The sequence below is a fragment of the Suricata suricatta genome, chromosome 7 (assembly GCF_006229205.1).
Source record: "Suricata suricatta isolate VVHF042 chromosome 7, meerkat_22Aug2017_6uvM2_HiC, whole genome shotgun sequence".
NCBI lineage: Eukaryota > Metazoa > Chordata > Mammalia > Carnivora > Herpestidae > Suricata > Suricata suricatta.
Window position 1 is genome coordinate 39,004,904 of NC_043706.1, and position 18,633 is coordinate 39,023,536.

The window sequence follows — 18,633 nt, forward strand, 5'->3', positions numbered from 1 at the left end:
ATCCAGCATGATTAGTTGCTGGGGAGGCTGGGGGCGGGGACACCATTCCAAGAATATTTATATTTATTTTCTTCCTTTTAGGTGTCTTGATTTCTCAGTTCTTAACAATGAACTTCTGTTTCCTTCATAATTAAAAAAAAGTCCAATACAATAGTTATTTTTAAAAAATATATGAACTTGGGACACCTGACTGGCTCAGTTGGTAGAGCATGCAACCTTTTTAAAAAATTTTTTAAATATTTATTTTTGAGAGAGAGAGAGAGAGAGACAGAGCATGAGCAGGCGAGGTGCAGAGAGCGGGGAGACACAGAATCCGAAGGAGGTTCGCTCTGAGCTGTCAGCACAGAGCCCAGCTTGGGCTAGAACTCATGAACTGTGAGATCATGACCTGAGCTAAAGTCTGACGCTTAACCAACTGAGCCACCCAGGTGCCCCCAGAGCATGCAACTCTTGATCTCAGGGTCATGAGTTCAAGTCCCATGTTGGGAGTGAAGCCTACATAAACAACACAAAACAAAACAAAACAAAAAATACCATGAACTTTGGAGTCAGGAAGACCAGACTGGCAACCTTTTTTCTTTTTTTTTTTATCTTTATTTATTTTTGAGAGAAAGAGAGAGCATGAGCAGGGGAAGAACAGAGAGGAGGAGACACAGAATCTGAATTGTCAGCACAGAGCCCGATGTGGTGCTTGAACCCACGAACCATGAGATTATGACCTGAGCTGAAGTTGGCCACCTAACTGACTGAGCCACCCAGGTGCCGCTAGACTGGCAATCTTAATTTAACCCCATCATCTCAAAGGAACCAAAGAAGGTATTTGACACGTGGCGAGTGCTCAGTAAGTGTGCCCCTCTCTTGCCTTCTGAAGAACGGTTTTCTTATTTGTAAGATGGAGATTTCCCACTTTCCTTGGGTTTGTTAGGACACCAGAGGCCATCACATACCTAAGAGATCCTGCAGAGGTAGCACTCCAGAAAGGTAATTTCCCCCTTTCCTCTCTTCTTCTCCCTCAGGTCCTAACACAGCTCAGGGGTTAGCAGTGGCCCAAGAACTCGGAGACTCAGGGGGATAGGGCTTGCTCCACTGATGGGTACAAGCCCTACCCTCTTGGCCTCCTCATGCCTGGGACACACACACATCCTCATGCCTGGAATTCCTCAAAACCCAGCCAAACCCCAAGGGTGGGTCACCAAGAGCTCAGCCAATGGGCACCGCATGGTTGACCTTGGGCGTGGGCCAGCTCTGAGTCTTAGCCGCATGGTTAGGGAATGCAAACTTCCTCACCAGAGTGCTCCTGGAGCTTGGTTGGGGCTCCTCAGGATGGGACATGGAACTGCAGGGGGTAAGGGAAATGACCCAGAGTCAGATTTAGAGTTGAGCATGATGGGGGGGGAACCACTGTCGGCTGGGGGAGCAGGGGGCTGGACCCCCAGAGTAAAAGCCACAGGCAAATGCCCTCCAGGTACCCAGAGTCCCCAGCTGGTGAAGCCCAGCTAGTTGCTGTTTGGCTTTGAAGAGCAGTGGGGGGGTCGGGGCGGGGGGGGGGGCGGGGGGACTGGCCAGGGGCAGGAGGGAAAGGGTCAAGAAGGGCAACCGTGTCTTCTCCACAGAGACGCTTCTCTGCAGTGGGGAGCCAGTGAGCATTTTATAAAAGAGCTTGATTTCTTCCCCCACCGTAGCCTCTACCCTCTGCCACAGCTCAGACTCCCTCCTGGGGGGTCAGAGAAGAATCTCTGCTAATGAGGCCATCTTTCCTCTGAACCTACCTGCTATCCCAGACTGCTCTTGGACACAGGGCCCTCCCACTAGCCTTTGTGCTATGGGGGCCCACTTTGGTTCTCTATAGAGAGAAGAGTCTATGGGATCAAGTGGACATGCCCTTGGAGCCCATACCATGCCCATCCTGACCTTGCTCCAGGCACAAAGGTCCTAGAGCCCCCCCCCCCCCCCCCCCCCCCCCCCCCCCCCCCCCCCCCCCCACCCCCCCCCCCCCCCCCCCCGCTTAAATGGCCCTGAGTCCACTTCTAGCGCTTTTACTCCAGTTAGTCCTCCTGAGCGCAGGCCAAGAAGGGGCTACACGTACCTCTGAGCCCATAAAGTGGCCAAGGGGATGCTGTCTGTGGGAAGGACGGGGGTAGAAAGGTTCAGGGTGAGGCCCTCACAGTGAGGGAAGGAGCCAGGAGGGGAGAGGAGGCTGTGGGTGTGGGTGTGGGAGACTGCAGTCCATCCTGAACCCCCACCCTCCCCCACCCCCGCACAGATAGTGCTTCCTCACCTTGAAATCCTCCCAGCTAAGATCAGCCGCATGAATCAGTCAAAAACCAATAACGACTGCGCTGCTGGGCTCACCCTGAGGAGCTCAAGCCCCAACCCCAGAGGGAGCCTGGGCCTTGAGTTCAGAGATGAGCTGAAAGGAAGTGGAGCGGAAAGCAGAAATCCAGCTGACTTTGAACTTCCAGGAGCAAGGGAAGAGGGGAGAAAGATCCAGAACAGCGGGAGCTGCCTCCCCTGAGCCCAGCCTGACAGCTCCCGGGGCATAGCCAGCCCCGCCTGACTCACAGGGTGGGGTGGCCCAGGGATCTCTCAACGCCAGGGGCACCCCTGGGGACCTGCCCAGCCAGTTTCCCTCTATTTGCCACACTGACATTTAATTTTTAATTCCTCGTATGCGTCACCCTGGGGTTGGTTTGATTCAGACGAGGGGAGGGCAAGAGGGAACCCCAGAGAGAAGTACAGGCTTCCCACTATCGGGGATCAGCTCAGCTCTGGAGAGCTTGGGCAAGTTCTGGCTGGAGCCCTGGGTCCCGCCTCCCCTCAGGAGTAGCAGTAAGTGGAGACAAAGGATCCTTCCTCCACTCAGCCCAGGCCCATGGTGGTGTGGACAGGACTGGATTGGGAGGAAACCCAGGCTCAGGTCCTGTTTCTGCTTCTACTGAGCTGTGTAATCTGGGGAGGACCCTCCCTTCCCCAGGCCTCAGTTTTCTCTTTTTCTTTTTAAATTTTTTTATTTTATTATTCTCTTTTTCAGAGACAGAGAGTGAGCAGAGGAGGGGCAGAGAGACAGGGAGACAGGAAGACATAGACTCCAAAGTAGGCTCCAGGCTCTGAGCTGTCAGCACGGACCCTGATGCGGGGCTCGAACCCACGAACATGAGATCATGACCTGAGCTGAAGTCGAACACTCAACTGACTGAGCCATCTAGGCACCCCAGGTTTTCTCCTTCTGATAGTGCCAAGATCCTCCCCAGTTCTGAGGCTTGGTGATTTTTTTTTCTTTAAGTTTATTTTGAGAGAGAGGGAGCGAAAGAGCGCAAATGCGGGAGGAGGACAGAGAGACGGAGATAGAGAATCCCAAGCAGGCTCCACACTGTCAGCACAGAGCCCAGTGCAGAGCCAGAACAAATGAACCATGAGATCATGACCTGAGCCGAAGTCGGACACTTAACTGACTGAGCCCCCCAGGCACCCCTGAAGTTTGGTGATTCTGACCCAGCTGCTCAGAGTAATCAGAGAAGGAAGTGTGGTGGCCAGAAGACCCCCCCTTTTGAGCAATAGAAGCAGAGCTCAAACAGTGGTCCATGTGTTGTGAGGGCCCTGGCTTCTTGTGGGGGGCCTCCTGCATCTCCATTAGGAGTTACTTTCACACAGCAAGTCACAGTGGGGGAGCCCCCAAAGGACCACATGGTATAACCCCTATGATGGCTGAGGAGCCAGAGGCCAGGAAAGGGAGGGCTTGGCCCTCAGCTACCCTGCAGCCCAGCAGCAGGGCCCAGAGCGGTGGTGCCAGCTACTCGAGGATCAGTTGGGTCCCATCCCAGTCACCGAGGAATCTGGAGGTGCTTTTCGAAACTGGCCTTTGGCTGCCAGCTGCCTCAGAAAATATTCCTTCTCAGCCCTTCCACTTCAAGCAGTGTGAGGAAGCTCCAGGAAGAGCTTGGGCCTTGCTGGGCCTGTTAGCCGGTTTCTCGGGCACAGCGGCCTGTGCCTCCCCTGCCCCGGGGTAGGCTGGCCTAGGAGGTGCTCTCTGAGTATGGGAAGGAAGGCTAGGGAGAGGCGAGGCCCGCCTGGCCAGGCCAGTGTCAGGCAAGGCTTGGGCGCTGGCCCAGCTCCCCACCCACCTGGGCTTGGCGGGACTGTGGGGGTGGGCTATGCACACGTGTGTATCTGTGAACCCACACCCACGAGGACCTCTGTCCTCCTGTTTCTCATTCTCACAGCCTTCTGTCCCAGCTGGAAGAAAACAAAGGACCTGCCTCAGAGCCTAAGGGAGAGGAGTTGGGTGCCTCTCAATCCAGGGGCAGATGATGAAAGACGTTGAAGCTGTTCTGTTATCTTGTGACCTGAATCAGGAGCACAGGGATGTCCCCAGCATACGAGCCCTCAGGCCAAGGGGTCCCAATCTAAAGGTTCATCATAGGTGGGCTTCTGGGGGCCCGAAAGGGCCCTCTGCTGAAATTGTAAGCAAAATTGCATATATGTGGCCCACAGCCTCATCAAGATCTCGGGGAGTCTATGACCCCAAAGAGGCAAGGGCCCCTGGTGTCCAGTAGGCCCCAGATGCTGGATAGCAGTTCAGAGAGGCAGGCAGGAGAGATGCAGGTGCATCTGCCCACTGGTGCTGGGAGGGGAGAAAAAAGCTTCTAGATTGTAGATGAAGGGGAGAATAGGATGGCCTGAATAGAACTTAGATCCTGGAGTCTGGCTGTGAGGCTCCAAATCCCAGCTCTGCCACTCATGAGCTGTGTGACCCTAAGCAAGTTACTTTCCCATTCTGTCCTCCAATTTCTCCATCTGTAAAATGGGAATTAATAACAGCGCCTTCCTGATAGGGCAGCTCTGTCCACTCTGTTAACACACCGGAGGCACTTGGAAGGTGCCTGACACACAGTTAAATGCTCCATGCGGGTCAGCCGCGACCACATGGCCATGCCACTTCAGTGCCAGCTGAAGGCCAGGAATGAACTTCCCGTTAGGGGCCGAGCTCCTGCCTCTGGGAAATGAGGTTGGTGTGGACCTGATGAGACATTTTCTGTCGTCAGCTCATCATGCCTTTCATTCTCTTGCCCTCACCAGCGAGAGGGTGTGGATTTGCTGGGGAGAAGCCCCCCCAGTCTCCTGACTGGCTTAGAGGCTTGCCTGGAGGACTGGCCCCGAGAACGCAGCCTTGGATCCGCAGCCCTGAGCAGCTAGCTAAGCCCACTCCAGTGTCTCTCCCTCCCACTACCCTCCATCAACTCCACCACCTCACCCCTACCAGCCTTCGGCTCAGCGCGGGGTCTGCGGCAGTACCCCACCTCCCACCCCCCATAACACTCCCCGGAGGGGGCAAACTAGAAGAGAGGCGGACAGAAAGGCTGGGACACGCCCTATCAGTGAAGAGACCGGAAGTGGGTGGGTCGGGTAGAGGATTTGGCCAATCAGAACAAACTCAGCGCTCAGCCTTTACTAAACCCTTTAGTGGCTGGAGCCACTCAAGGGCAACAGTCATTTATTTCAGTATTTTAACAATCAGAACTGGTATGGATGGGTCAGCCCCTGGGCCCACACCACTGTAATTCTGAGTATGTGTCTTGGGGGTAGTAGGTGAGGGAAGAGGGTCTAATTCACCGTCAGCAACGGAAAATCCCAAAATTATTTCATCTGCATTTATGGGGGCAATGACCCCTGTAAACAGTTTTATGCATCTCTGGAAACATAGTTAGGGGCTGACTCATTTGCTTTATACCTTTTTGTTGGTGGTGTTGTACTTCCAATATTTGTCTATAACGTCCACAAGTTATAGAAAATAAATTACCTAAAGCTGTATTCCCAGAGGTCTGTATGCTCAGCCCCCCACATACAGGCGTTGGGGATGGGGCAAAAGGATATAAGACTGGGTCGCTCCAATCTAGAATCTCAGGGTCGGGCTGGTGAGGTTGGACAAACCAAAAAATCCAGGCGATGGAGAGGAGGATAGTTGGCCAGGAACTGTTAGTGATCAGATGCCTTGTTAGTCTCGGCGGCACAAATCCTCATGTTCCCCAGTGATAGTGTCCCAACCAGGAACCAGGCCTGACAGACAGGAGTGAACCTCGAATTCCTGGGGCTGACTGTTTAGACTCGAGACCTGGGCTGTCCAATACTGTAGCCACTGGCCACAGAGAAGTGTGACTAGTGAGAAGTGGAATGCATATATATATTTTTTTTAGGTTTATTTATTTTGAGAGAGAGAATGAGCATGAGCCAGGGAGGGGCAGAGAGAGAGAGAATCCCAAGCAGGTTCCGCACTGACAGCGAGGAGCCTGACGTGGGGCTCAAACTCACAAACCATGAGATCATGCCCTGAGCGGAAACCAAGAGTGGTGGCTTAACTGACCGAGCCGCCCAGGCTCCCCATGTTCTAAGTGTAGTACATCAGGACAAAGACTTGGTGCAAAAAAAATGAATGTAAAACGTCTCAGTAGTATTTGTTAACACCAATTAAATGTTGACATGATAATCTTTTGAATATATTGTAAAGTAAATATATTTAAGTAAAATATATTATTAAAATGAATCTTACCTATTTCTGTTTACTTTCAGTGCAGCTCCTAGAAAATTTTAAATGACCTATGGGGCCTGAGTTATATTTCTATTGGACAGTGCCAGTCTACACCATCCTAGAAAACCCAGAAACGTCTATCAGAGTAAATAGAAACAGTCAGCAGTTATTTTAAATCTATCTCCCTTAAGAAAAGGGTGGGGGGAGCCCAATCACAGCTTCAGAGGGAGTTTTTGGTTTCCTGCGATTTCAGACTCACCGAGTTCTCTCCCAAATGCCCTTCTCCCAAGGGTCACTGCTATTTGTCCTTTAAGACAGCTCAGGTGTTACCTCTTCAGGAAGTCCTCCTGACCACCCCTGTGGCTGGATTGGCTGCCTGTTCTCTGACCTATGTTCCAAGAGTCTGTTTACTCATTCATGTCCTTCCCTGAGAGCGGTTAGTGCCAGCTCAGTCATCTCTGTATGCCTCCATCCAATGCTCGGCCTGGCACACAGCAGGCAGTGGTCGATGTTTGCAGAACATGAATACGAATCCTGCTTAGCTAGAGGGACCCGTCACTGAGTTGCTACTGCACACAAGTTCCCCATAACCTCTTCTTGGGTTTCAACGGGGGATGAGCGGACCCACCCGTCCCAACTCAGCCTTCCTGCCATAAATCTCAGCCATGCCTCCTCCCAGGAGCCACCCTGGGTTGGCAGCAGGAAGGAAGGGAATGGACAGAGGGTGAGGCTCATGTCCACTTGGACAGACCCCCACCCCCCACCCCAGCGCAGAACCGTACTCACCAGTGGGAGGAAGGTCAGCAGGGGCCGAACTCTTGGCCGAGCTTTCAGTGTCGCTGTCCCTGACTCACTCACAGAGTCAAACCGATTGTCTCCATAATGGATCCCACCTGGAGGAGACAAGTGCAGGAGACCGTGAGCTGGAGATCAAAGGCATGTGGGACAACTGAGTCAGCCTGCCCCACAATTCTGAGGGAGGAGAGCCAGGGCCTGCGCTTGGCCCCACTGACTCAGCTCAGCGCTTCTTATGTAATAAGATCCTGCCGATGGGGTGGGGTGCTAATGGGGCCACTTGAAGCCTGGTTGGGACGGACTCCAGGGGGCCTTTTCTTGGTTCCCAGCTTTCAGTCTCCAGCAGCACATCCCTGCTGAGCCCCCTCTGCAGCTCCTGGGTCTACACCTGCACAAGTCAGCCCCCCTTTAGGGGCGCCGAGAGCATGGCCAATCCCTCAGCTAAAGCTTATCACTGAGCGAGGGAGGAACACAAGTTGACTTTTCTCTCAACTGTTTGAACTTCTAATCTGAAACAAGCAGAGCAGGTGGGGTCACCTGCTGTCCCCAGGGGCCCCAGAACCCACCTTCTGGACTCCTGTAACATAAGATTTCCTTAGCCCCCCAAACCACCAGTGGCATGACCACCGTTTGTGGCAAGCTCGGGGGCAGGGCAGAAAGAGTGAGATGGTAGGCCACTGGCAGTGTTGTTTAGCTCTCTGGCCCTCAGTTTCCCTATCTCTACAATGGGAGTGATGTTACTGCCAATCTTATAGGACTGTTATTGTGGGTGACATATACTAAGTGTTTAACAAACACAGGCCCTTCCCCTGTAGGAAGATGATACAAAGACCTGTCTCTTCCTCTAGTTACTGGGTCTGTGTTCTGGGCTGTTTCTACAGCAATGGGGAGGGTGTGAGAAGCCATTCATACTTTCTCCACCTTTCTGTCTTTCTCATGAACCTTAATGCTCATTGATAAGGATTTCACAGCCTGTCCCAGGTTCACACTATCACCCCTAGAAGCAGGGGTCCCTGTGGACCCCCGACTCTGTTGGTCATGAGCAAGAAATGCTTTCACCCATTTAATGGGGCATGAGGGACTTTCTGTTCTTATACCAAGGGGAAAGAGAAGAAAGGTCAAAATCCCAATCAACCAGAACCTATAACTGGAACATTGAACAAATCGTGATTACTTTTCCCTTTGCATGTGATTTCAGGAACAAATTGCAAGAAAGCCAAACGATTTATTCAAGAAAGACTGGGCTTATTGGGGGTGGGGGTGAGATCAGAATACATTCACCCCAAATTCCAACACCTACAGCCACAGCCCAGTCTCTATGTGATGATCTGGATTTTGAATGTGACATAAAGTCTCTTGAGAACATCACAGGAACGGGACACAGAGCCCTCTGGGTGCCGCCCTATCTGGCAGATTGTGGCTGGTACATTCAAGATTCTCCACATCTCACTCAACAGGGGCCAAAATGGTGAGTTCTCTGTGTGGGCCACACATCGAGGAAACTCCGGTTCCCAGCAGTGCCCTGCCCCGCGCCCTTCAGGCAGACCTGGCTGTTTATTCCCTACCAGGCTCCACACCTGAGACCGGAGATCAAGGTACCAGGGAGCAGGTGGGGGAAGAAGAAGGGAGAGATGAAAGTGCAGATTTGGCCCAATCAGAAACCAAAGAAGTAGCGATAATGGGAAAACTCAATAGCTACCACTAAAGCCCTCCTGATTCTGGCTTCCAAGAGTCTGGGTGTTGACGCTAGGATCTCCTGGGACATTCCCCAGATAGTGCTGTGTGGACACCAAAGTCCTAAACCCCACGTGTGCGACCTGGCTGCTGGCCCCTTAGGAGGACTAGGGGTGGGGTGGGATTAACACCCCAATAGTAAGAGAGGCAGCTCCCAGGCTGCCTAATCATTTCATCTCTGCACTAGTGTTGGGATCTGTGGACCTCCTCGCTACAGTTGAATTATCGTGATATCCATGGCTCGTGTAACTGTGTGCCTAGGAGCTTTAGATGGAAGCAACCAAACCTGGCAGGGGGATCACTGTCATAGTAATAATAATATCATATTAGGTAATGGGGCGCCTGGGTGGCTCAGTCGGTTAAGCATCCAGCTTCGGCTCAGGTCATGATCTCACGGTTTGTGAGTTTGAGCCCCACATCGGGCTCTGTGCTGACAGCCAGCTCAGAGCCTGGAGCCTGTCTTCGGATTCTCTGTCTCATTCTCTCTCTGCACTTGTGTTCTGTCTCTCTCTGTCATTCAAAAATAAATGTAAACATTTTTTTAATAAAAATATAATATTAGGTAAAACTCATTAAGCAATTTCATTTATTTTTTAAATGCTTATGTATTTTTGAGAGAGAGAGAGAGAGATGGAGAGGGAGAGAGAGAGAAAGAGAAGTAGGGGAGGAGTGGAGAGAGAGGGCGACAGAGAAATTCCAAGCAGGCTCTCCATGGAGCCCGACACAGGGCCCGAACCCACAAACCGTAAGATCATAACCTGAGCTAAAACCAAGAGTCGGACGCTTAACCAAAGGAGCCACCCAGTCGCCCCTTACTGAGCAATTTAATGGGCCCGACACCATTCTAAGCACACTACACATTATTAATTCATTCAATTTTAAAAACAGTTCCACACAATTGGTACAATCCTCACCCCCATTTTACAAATGAGGAAACTGGGGCACAGAGAGGTCTAATAACTTGCCCAAAGCCTCAGAGTAAGTGGTGGAGCAGGAGCTTTGTTCCAGGGCTGATCTCTGAACCATTCCGTGCACTGCTTCCAGAGTAGGGAATCCAGATCCTGCGTGTACTGGGTGTGGAGGGGAGGATGGGCTGTGAGGGGCAGGGGGTTATGTGAGGGTAAGGGGGGCTTGGCTGTCGCCAGGGAGCCGCTCAGGGGTGGGGCGGGAGCTGAAGCGGTTTGCCCCTGGCCATGCCCAGCCCAGGACAGAGCCGAATCTGAACCCCACACAGGCTCTGGCACAGATTCTCAAACCTCCTCATAGATTCCATGGCTCCAACACCGCCTCACATATTCCATGACTCAGCCCTGACTGGGAGGCACTGTTGTCTCGGTTTGGGGTTGTTTTCACAGGGGGATCCCTTTCTAAAAATACAGTTCTTCTCTGGAAAACGGATTGAAGGCAAGTGCCGGACTGGGGCACTTCTTGGAAATCCACTAGGCTTCCCCAGTTCTCAGAAGTGTGCCTGGGGTCAGGGCGGGAGGCGTGGTGACAGCAGAGTCATGGTGTGATGTGACAAAGACTCCACCGGCCGTTGCTGGCTTTGAAGATGGAAGGAGACGTGAGCCAAGGAATGCAGGTGGCCTCTTGGAGCTGGAAAGGCTGAGAAAACAGGTTTTCCTCCACAACCTCCAGGAAGGAACAGAGTCTTGCGGACACCTTAATGTCCCAGGGAGGGGCGCCTGGGTGGCTCAGTTGGTTTGGCATCTGACTTCAGCTCAGGTCATGATCTTACGGTCTGTGGGTTCAAGTCCTGCATCAGGCTCTGTGCTGACAGTTTAGAGCCTGGAACCTGCTTCCTATTCTGTGTCTCCCTCTCTCTCTACTCCTCCCCTGCTTGCTCTCTGTCTCTCTCTCTCTCAAAAATAATAAACATTAAAAAAATAAAAAAGAAGAATGTTAGCCCAGGGAGACCAGTGTCAGACTTATGACTTACAGAACTTAAGATAATCAATGTATGTTGTTTTAAGAAAAAAAAAAAAAGTTGTGGCTAGAATCTGACAGAATTTCCCTGGGCCCCTCACACCTGGGCTCAGTTCCTGCCTGGTAAAGGCACACCAGCAGGTGAAGCAAGAGTGGCCACCACCATGAGCTAGATCCTCTGTGAGTTCAAGGTCAAGGTCCAAATTAAATAGAAGGACAATAGAGGCCAACATTGGGGATTTTCCCCAACATTGGGGGAAGTAAAGGAGCTCGGCTCTAATCACAGTATCGGGGATGCTCGGATGGGCTTTCCTGAGAAGGGCCCCTCCTCAACTGACCAGATAAAGGAAGGCCAGGCCGCCTCTTGAAGAAGGAAGGGAAAGTGACGAGGTGAAGGGAATGAGAAAGAGGAGGCTGGACGACTTGTCCTCTGAGGACACAGTGAACCTGCTCAAAAAGAAAAGATGCCATCCTATTGTCTTGTCCACCCCGAAACCTGGAAACTCTGTCCATCTTTTTACTTGGTTCCCCTTGGGGATCGCAGAGGTCACAGCCCGGACACATGCCAGAGGAACATCCCAGAATAACTCAGAAGGCAGGAAAGTGGAGAGAGCCACCGTAGACCCAGAAGCTTCCAGAGAAAGGGGGCACCTTTGGGAAACCCCAGGAGCAATTCTAGCAGCCAGAAAGCCTTGGGAGACCCTGGGAGCAGGTTCTGAGCAGAGCCTGAGGCCCAGGTGGACCAGAGACCTGTCCAGATACAAACACGTCTCTACATCTGGCAAACTCTTCTAAAGAGACCCAAGTGATAAAGAAGGAGGAAATTCCCATCTGCCTCCATGCGCCCAAATTTCATCATTAAAACAATCCCAGCTTCCCTCCAGATGAAAACCTCTCTCTAAGAGGATTGTACACAGGATCCCTTTGCATTTGGTTACATTTCTCTCTCACAGATTGACAGGAAACAAAGGCAGCTTTTCATTTACACTTCCTCAAGGATTTGAGTTCACATAAATACCACCCAATATCAAAAACCTGGTTCAAAAATAACCCTTGGTGGCCACACCTGTTTCAGCAGGAAGAGGTCACCTCAGACATCAACTTGGGGACGGCAGCTTCCCTTCTCCACGGCCCCCCTCAGGTGAACCCGACCTTGTCATTGGGTTGAGGGGTATTTACATTGAGGCTGCAGCTTGCCTGGGCTCTGAGGAGGCCAAGGCAAGGCAAGGAGACACCCAGGCAGGCCACAGCTCCTCAGCTGGAAGGAAGGCAGGGTAGCGTGGGGCCCAGGCTGCAGGTTTAGTGCCCGGCTGAACTGGCGTCCGGTCCCTGCTCCATCGCTTATTAACTGTGGGGCCCTGGGCACGTTACTAGATGTCTCTGAGGCCGCTTCCTCATCTCTGTAAATGTGAGCGATGATCCCTGCCAGGAGGGCTGCAGTGAGGCTGAATGACAGATAAACCGTGTAACGGGCTAGCATAGCACCTAGCGGATCATTTCTGCTCAGTAACCGGGAGGGCCGCCTATCTCCATCATCATCACCGTCACTATTATCATCATTGCGTCCCTTCTTCCCCACCTTAGCTGGCTCTACCAAGGGACTGGCTCTGAGCTTGAATCAGGTTGTGTCTCTGGCAAATAAAGGGTAAATAACTGTATCCATAGGTGACAGCCATGGGGACAGTGGCCCTTTGCTGTCTCTTTGAGAACTCTGAGTCCAGACATTTGGGGCTGCTCTCATATGGGAGACCCAGACTGGGCAGGGCTGGCTCAAAGTCACAGAGCATAGTGGTGCCAGGACACAAGCAAAGTGCCTGACTTGTAGCACTAGGCTCCGGGCACAAATGATGCAGTGCTTTACATACACACATGGCTTGCTGCCTCTCCCCAAACTGGTTCTCTTCGTGTGTGTGTGTATGTGTGTGTGTGTGTGTGTGTGCGCGCGCGCGCGTGTGTGTGTGTGTGTGTGCGTGTGTGTGTGTGTGTGTGTGCGTGCGTGCATACGCATGCGCACATATGGAGAAGCTGTGGGCTAGGCACAGCTGCTGCCTCCCTCCTGGCCCTCCCTTCCTCCCCTTCTTGCCCAAAGGAGCAGCCTCTCACTGGCTCTTTGGCATTTCTTTGCTCAAGGAGTTCGGGGTGGATAGCCTGGTAAAATGCCCTTCCTCCTTCAGCCCCAAAGCTGCCCAGAGATCTTGATAGAGGCAAGGTTTGGGACAACCATTCGCTCTTTCCCCAAATCCCAGACAAGTCCAAACTACAGAGAAAATTAATAATAAAAATGCAAATGTCTAACATCTATTAAGCATGTATTATAAGCTAGGCATGATTCTGCATTCCCATTCACAAGCCTTGGGGGAGGCACTCTTATGATTCCCATTTTGTGGATGAGGAAACTGAGGTTCAGAGAGGTTCAGTTGCTGCCTGGGGTCCCACAGCTGATGAGCAAAAGGGGTGAGGATTCAAGCCCGGGCAGCCTGACTCTAGAATCCCTCTGGGCATAGCCAGCACAGCAGGGAAATAATGCAGGGCATCTTTCCCTCTGTGTGCTATTTTTCCAGAGACTCAAAATGCAGTGCCGCATAGAGAAAACAAATGGACCTAGGTATCAGATCTGGGGTCACACTGCAGCTCCCCCAAGTATTATTACCTGAGGACTTTCTCAGACTGTTTTTCCACCTGTCAAGTGGGGGTCATTACTCCTATGTTGCAGGAAGCCTCCAAATCAGAGGAGGAAAAGGAGCTGGGAGGGCAAGAGGGGGGCTGAGGTGGTGGTGTGGGGCTCCAAACTGCCAGAAGCCCCGAGAATACTGGCCTCGGGTCTAATCCCAGAGGTTTAGGAAGCGTGGGGCTGTAGTTGAGGATGTTTGTTGCTTTGCCACAGAATAATCCAGAACCCCAAAACAGACCCCCCTCCTCCACCCCACTGAGGTGGGGCATCCAATCCCTGGCCATGAAGGACCCCCAGCCTTTCAGGAAGCAGCAGGTGGGCCCCACAAATGTAACAAATGATGTTAATGAGGCTCTTCCTTGCTAATTAACAGGTCCACATGACAGGAACCTGAAAAGGCCAGTCTGTCCCAGCAAGCCCCAGCAGGCCTGACACAGGCACCAGAGAGAGGCCTTTGTCCAAGGGCAGTGGGGACGCTGAAGGTTGGGCTGGGCTGGAGCAGGAAGCCACAAGGAGAGGAGGGGGGACAGAGAGGGAGGGGCCTGGGGGACGGGGCCTGGAGGGGGCGGCATCTTCGCCAGCCCTCTGCTTCCAGCTAGGACACACTACTCTGCACAGTATGGTCTGCAGACCTGGGGACTTGCTGGAAATGCAGTCTCCCGCCATCCGGAACCTACCGCATCAGAATCCGATCTTAACAAGGTCCCAGGCGATTGGATGTGGTTCACTCTCTGAGCTGCCCTGAGCTGAAATGACTGTGTCATTTAACCTATCGGAGCCTTCTGTTTTTCCTCAACTGAGTAAACATAGGTAGTGTTTAGCACAGCGCCTGGTTCGGTAAATAGCTGATGATAATAATGATGAAGACATTATTGTTACTGTTACTAATTCACTGGCTGGGAGAGAAGGGGCACCTGTAGCTGGTCTACTGTGGTCAAGGGAGGGCCGGGCTTTCTGGAGCTGAACCACAGGGATGATGAGAGGAGCTTACATAATGGGCGTGTGTGTGCGCTGACCTGCCGGCAGACTACAGCACACCTCCAGGGGACAGGAGTAAACAACAGTCTCCTTCACACCGCTGCAAGGCTCAGGTCAGCTCTCAGGCCCTGGTGCCAGCCTGACCCAGGCAGAAAATACATACTCAGCTCTTGGGCTTCATGGCTTCCTACCTTTTAGTCTGGCCTGGGACACAGGGTCAAGGGACCCTGGGAACAGGGATGTCGGAGCCAGCAGCCACGGTAGGGAGCATTAGGGTTCTCCTGACCAGGAGTTGGCTACAGTCCCTACACATGTATTTATTTACTTATTTACATTTATTCATTTTTGAGAGACAGAGTGTGAACAGGGGAGGGGCAGAGAGAGAGACACAGAATCTGAAGCAGCCTCCAGGCTCTAAGCTAGCAGTCAGCACAGAGCCAGATACAGGGCTTGAACTCACGAACTGTGAGATCAGGACCTGAGCTGAAGTCAGATGCTCAACCAACTGAGTCACCCAGGTGCCCCTCTACACATTTATTTAGGGCTGCAGAAAGTCCTAAGGGGAAAGAGAGTAGCCGCACCCCACCACAGGAAGGACACCCCACAAATCTCAAGTCTCCCTGTACAAAATGAATCACCCAAGAGCTGGTGAAAAATCCAGACCTTGGGCCCAGCAATCCTGACTCCATGTGCCTGATCAGGACCCCAGGAATCTGTATTTTAAATAAGTGTCCTATGTGGTTATGACAAAAGCAATTTACATTTGAAGGAACAAAGCAAGGAATAGAGTCCTCCAGCAAGCAGGATGACCCGCTGCTGGCGTGGGGTGGGGTGGGGTCGGGTAGGGGTAGGGAATAAAGAAGCTTGGTTAATTAATCCAAGAGGTAAGGGAGGGCAGATAGCCCTTTCTGGCTGCTGCTGTCTGACCCTAATCAAGGAATTTGCAAAGATCCACATCTCCGCTGTCTGGTGCACTTAAAACACAATTGTGTGGCCTTTAAAGATCCCCGGTGGGCTGGGGTGTGGGGGAGGGGGGTGCGGGGGGCAGGGTAGGGAGGCAGGAGGCTTAATTAGGACTGCATTTGCATTTGCATTAAGTGAAACTCTTTTGATAGTTACTAGCATATATGTTAAGGAAACTGTTTAAAGAAAAACATATGGTCACCACCTTCACATGACTGTTTGCCTTTTACCCCCGGCACCCAGCCTACGTTTCTGCAAACAGATTTTTACAAGGCTGTAGTCACAGAGCAACTACTTACTCCTCTCGCCTACCTGCACACTGGCTTTCCATCCCACCGGCTCTCTAAGGCTGAATACTATGGGCATCTCAGAGAATGTTACAGACGCAGGGATGCTATGGAAGACTAAGCCTGAGCCCTTTGAGACCCTGAGATGGTCACTTCATGCCTCAGTTTCCTCTGGTCTACAGCAGTGTTAGGAAGAGGAGCTGAAGCAGGCAATGGCAGGAAGTACTCAGAGTCAGAATGACCTGATAATAATAAATCATGCAGTAGTCATCTTTTTCTTTTTTCCTTCTGTAAAGACCCAGCTAGTAAATATTTTTGGCTTTGTGACCCATAGAGTCTCTGCTGCAGCTACTCAACAATACTATTGTAGCATGAAAGCAGCCTTAGACAATATGTAAATGATGGGCATGACCAGCTGTTTTAATAAAACTTTATTTATGAAAACAGGCTATGGGCCAGATTTGAATTTGTCAATCAATTTGTCAATCTTTGCTTTAGGGCTTTTCTTTTTAAGGGTCTTCCAAGCACTGCCATGTACAAACTTCAAGCAGCCATTCTGTAGACAAGTCTGGACATCATCCCCATTTCACAGGAGAAAAAACTGAGGCCCAGGGAGTGGCTAGCCTTCACTTCATAGACAGAAGCAGGACTCCAGGGCAGGACTGGTATCACCATCCCATCAAGGAATCCCCAACACTGGCCCCTCCTGTCCCCACTCTAAACATGTGTCCTGTTCAGCAGGGAAGAGGACCTTGGCCACACCCCCAAAAACACTGGGGAACCATCCTGCTGGGTGCACATCGGTTTCCACCCTTCTGCATGCAGGGTGCAACCGGGCTGAGTCAGCTGGAGGCCCTGCTCTGCCTTGGGGTTGGGAGGAGCTGACCCCCTGCGCTCCAGCCCTGCCCAGGCTGGTGAAGGCTGGCACGATGCCCCCACTTCTCTCACCAGCACGACCCATCCCCATGAGCAGCCTAAGCAGTGCAGGCAAAAACAGAGGGAAGTGTCTCTCCTTAGGAAAGGATTGGGGTGGGGGAGGGTTGGCGGGAAACATGGTCGCCAGCAGGTGCCCCTCAAGTCAAATTCACCCTTGGATCACCTCCCATTAAGTAAATTCAGCGAGTTGGCTATGAGTGTGGGCTCTAGAGCCCAACAGCGGGGTTCAAATGTTGGCTCTGCCTCGTGAGAGAAGTTTTGGGGTAATGGCAGTGTCCTCAAACCCAGTTGTGGTTGCACAACTCAGTAAATCTACTGAGAATCATCGACTCGTACACTTAAGAAAATCTTGGCTCGGCCACGTAAAGCTGTGTGATCTTGGGCATGTTACTTAACCCTGCGGTGCCCACGCCTCCCCCATCTGACAAACAGGAATTACAGTACCTGCATCTTTGATGAGAAGGGGAGTCCTAGATGAGGGTCTGACGAGTCAACAATATATGAACTCTAGAATGGTATCTTGCACCTAACAAGGGCTTGGAGAGGTGTCAGTAAGTTCCTGAGCAGTGCCTCCAAACTGCTCGGCCCCTTCTAGCCTCTGCTCCTGCAGTTTGTGCTGCAAAATGCTGGCTGCCCTTTCCTCGCCCTCTCAGCTCAAATGCTACTTCCGGTCAGAGGTCATCTCTCTTCCCTGCTCCTTATGCACCTACTTGTGTTTATAGCAAAGACTCAGAAAGGGCTAAACGGCATATGGTTAGCTCTGTTTACCCTCTGGTCTGAGATCCTTGGGCCAGGAAGAGGTGACATCTTGTTTGTCCTGTTCCTGTCCAGGTACCTTGCATCTCAGCTATGACAACCTGGGGTGCTGAACGGAATCCGAAAGCAGGGGCCCAGGCTGTCACATCCTCTGTGGGTCGTGGTCCAGTCACCATAAAGGTCAGAGAAGGTAACTGGGTGATAATGAAGGTAGGTGAGCTGAAGCGGTCATCTGGGTCCAAAAGGTAGTCTTCTTCGGGCCCAGAGCCTCAGCTCATACCCAAGAAGCGAATTCCTGTCCCCATCCCACTGTTTTCCCCTCAGTTATAAGGGATGCAAATTGCAAAAAGATGCAAAGATAAGGTGACCCACAGGCAGAGCCCCCCCTCCCCCCGGGGCGGGGGGGCTCAGTTGACATAGTGTTTTCAGGTGCCTGCAGAGTTATAGCACCCCAACTCAAGGGTTCAGGGGCGGCTGGCAATCAGGAGAGACTTCCTTGGCTTCCACTGTCCCATCCCATTTTGGGCTCCTGGGTCTGAACCCATAGACAACCCCAGGCTCCAGGCCAGCAAGAGCCTGTGACACCACAAAGTGACTCTGGTATCTTGCTGGCTGCGGCTTCTGTTGATTTTTCCTGGGCCTCCCCAGTGCAGAGTCCAGAATTTCAATGCCCAGACAGCAGCCCCCTCTCTTTGCCTATGACCTGAGCCGGGAGAGGAATAGAGGAAGCAGAAAGAGTGAGGGCTGAAGGGACAACTGGGGGGACACTTCTGACTCCACAGCGCTGCCAGGGGAGGGTAGGCACTGCAAACCCCAGGAAGCCTTTCTGACCACAGCAACAGGGACCTAACTTTCACCGAGGCGGCGGAATGATCACCTCGGAAGAGGGGCTAGTCTCTGCTGCGACAAGCCATCGTCTGGCTCCTTCCCAGCACCCCTGCCCCACCGGCCCCTTCCCAGGACAGCCGGGCCGCGCCGCCTCCCCTTCCCGGCAGCGCCCATCGGCCGGGCAGCGCCTATCGGCCCGGCCGCAGGTTGCAACGTGTTCCTTCCCTCGGCGCGGA

At 52.3% G+C, this 18,633-nt stretch overlaps 1 protein-coding gene and 1 long non-coding RNA gene across 2 annotated transcripts in view; one reads left to right on the forward strand and one right to left on the reverse strand.

The window, feature by feature from the left end:
* Nucleotides 1–18,633, reverse strand: part of C7H6orf132 (chromosome 7 C6orf132 homolog) — a 33,522-nt gene that overhangs the window by 14,435 nt on the left and 454 nt on the right. Inside the window, exon 2 of the mRNA XM_029945520.1 lies at nucleotides 7,310–7,416. Coding sequence (XP_029801380.1) covers nucleotides 7,310–7,416 — 107 coding nt within the window. The remainder of the gene's footprint in view (nucleotides 1–7,309; nucleotides 7,417–18,633) is intronic.
* Nucleotides 17,692–18,633, forward strand: part of LOC115297041 — a 3,295-nt gene continuing 2,353 nt past the window's right edge. The window contains exon 1 of the long non-coding RNA XR_003911230.1: nucleotides 17,692–17,779. This is a non-coding gene — a long non-coding RNA (uncharacterized LOC115297041). The remainder of the gene's footprint in view (nucleotides 17,780–18,633) is intronic.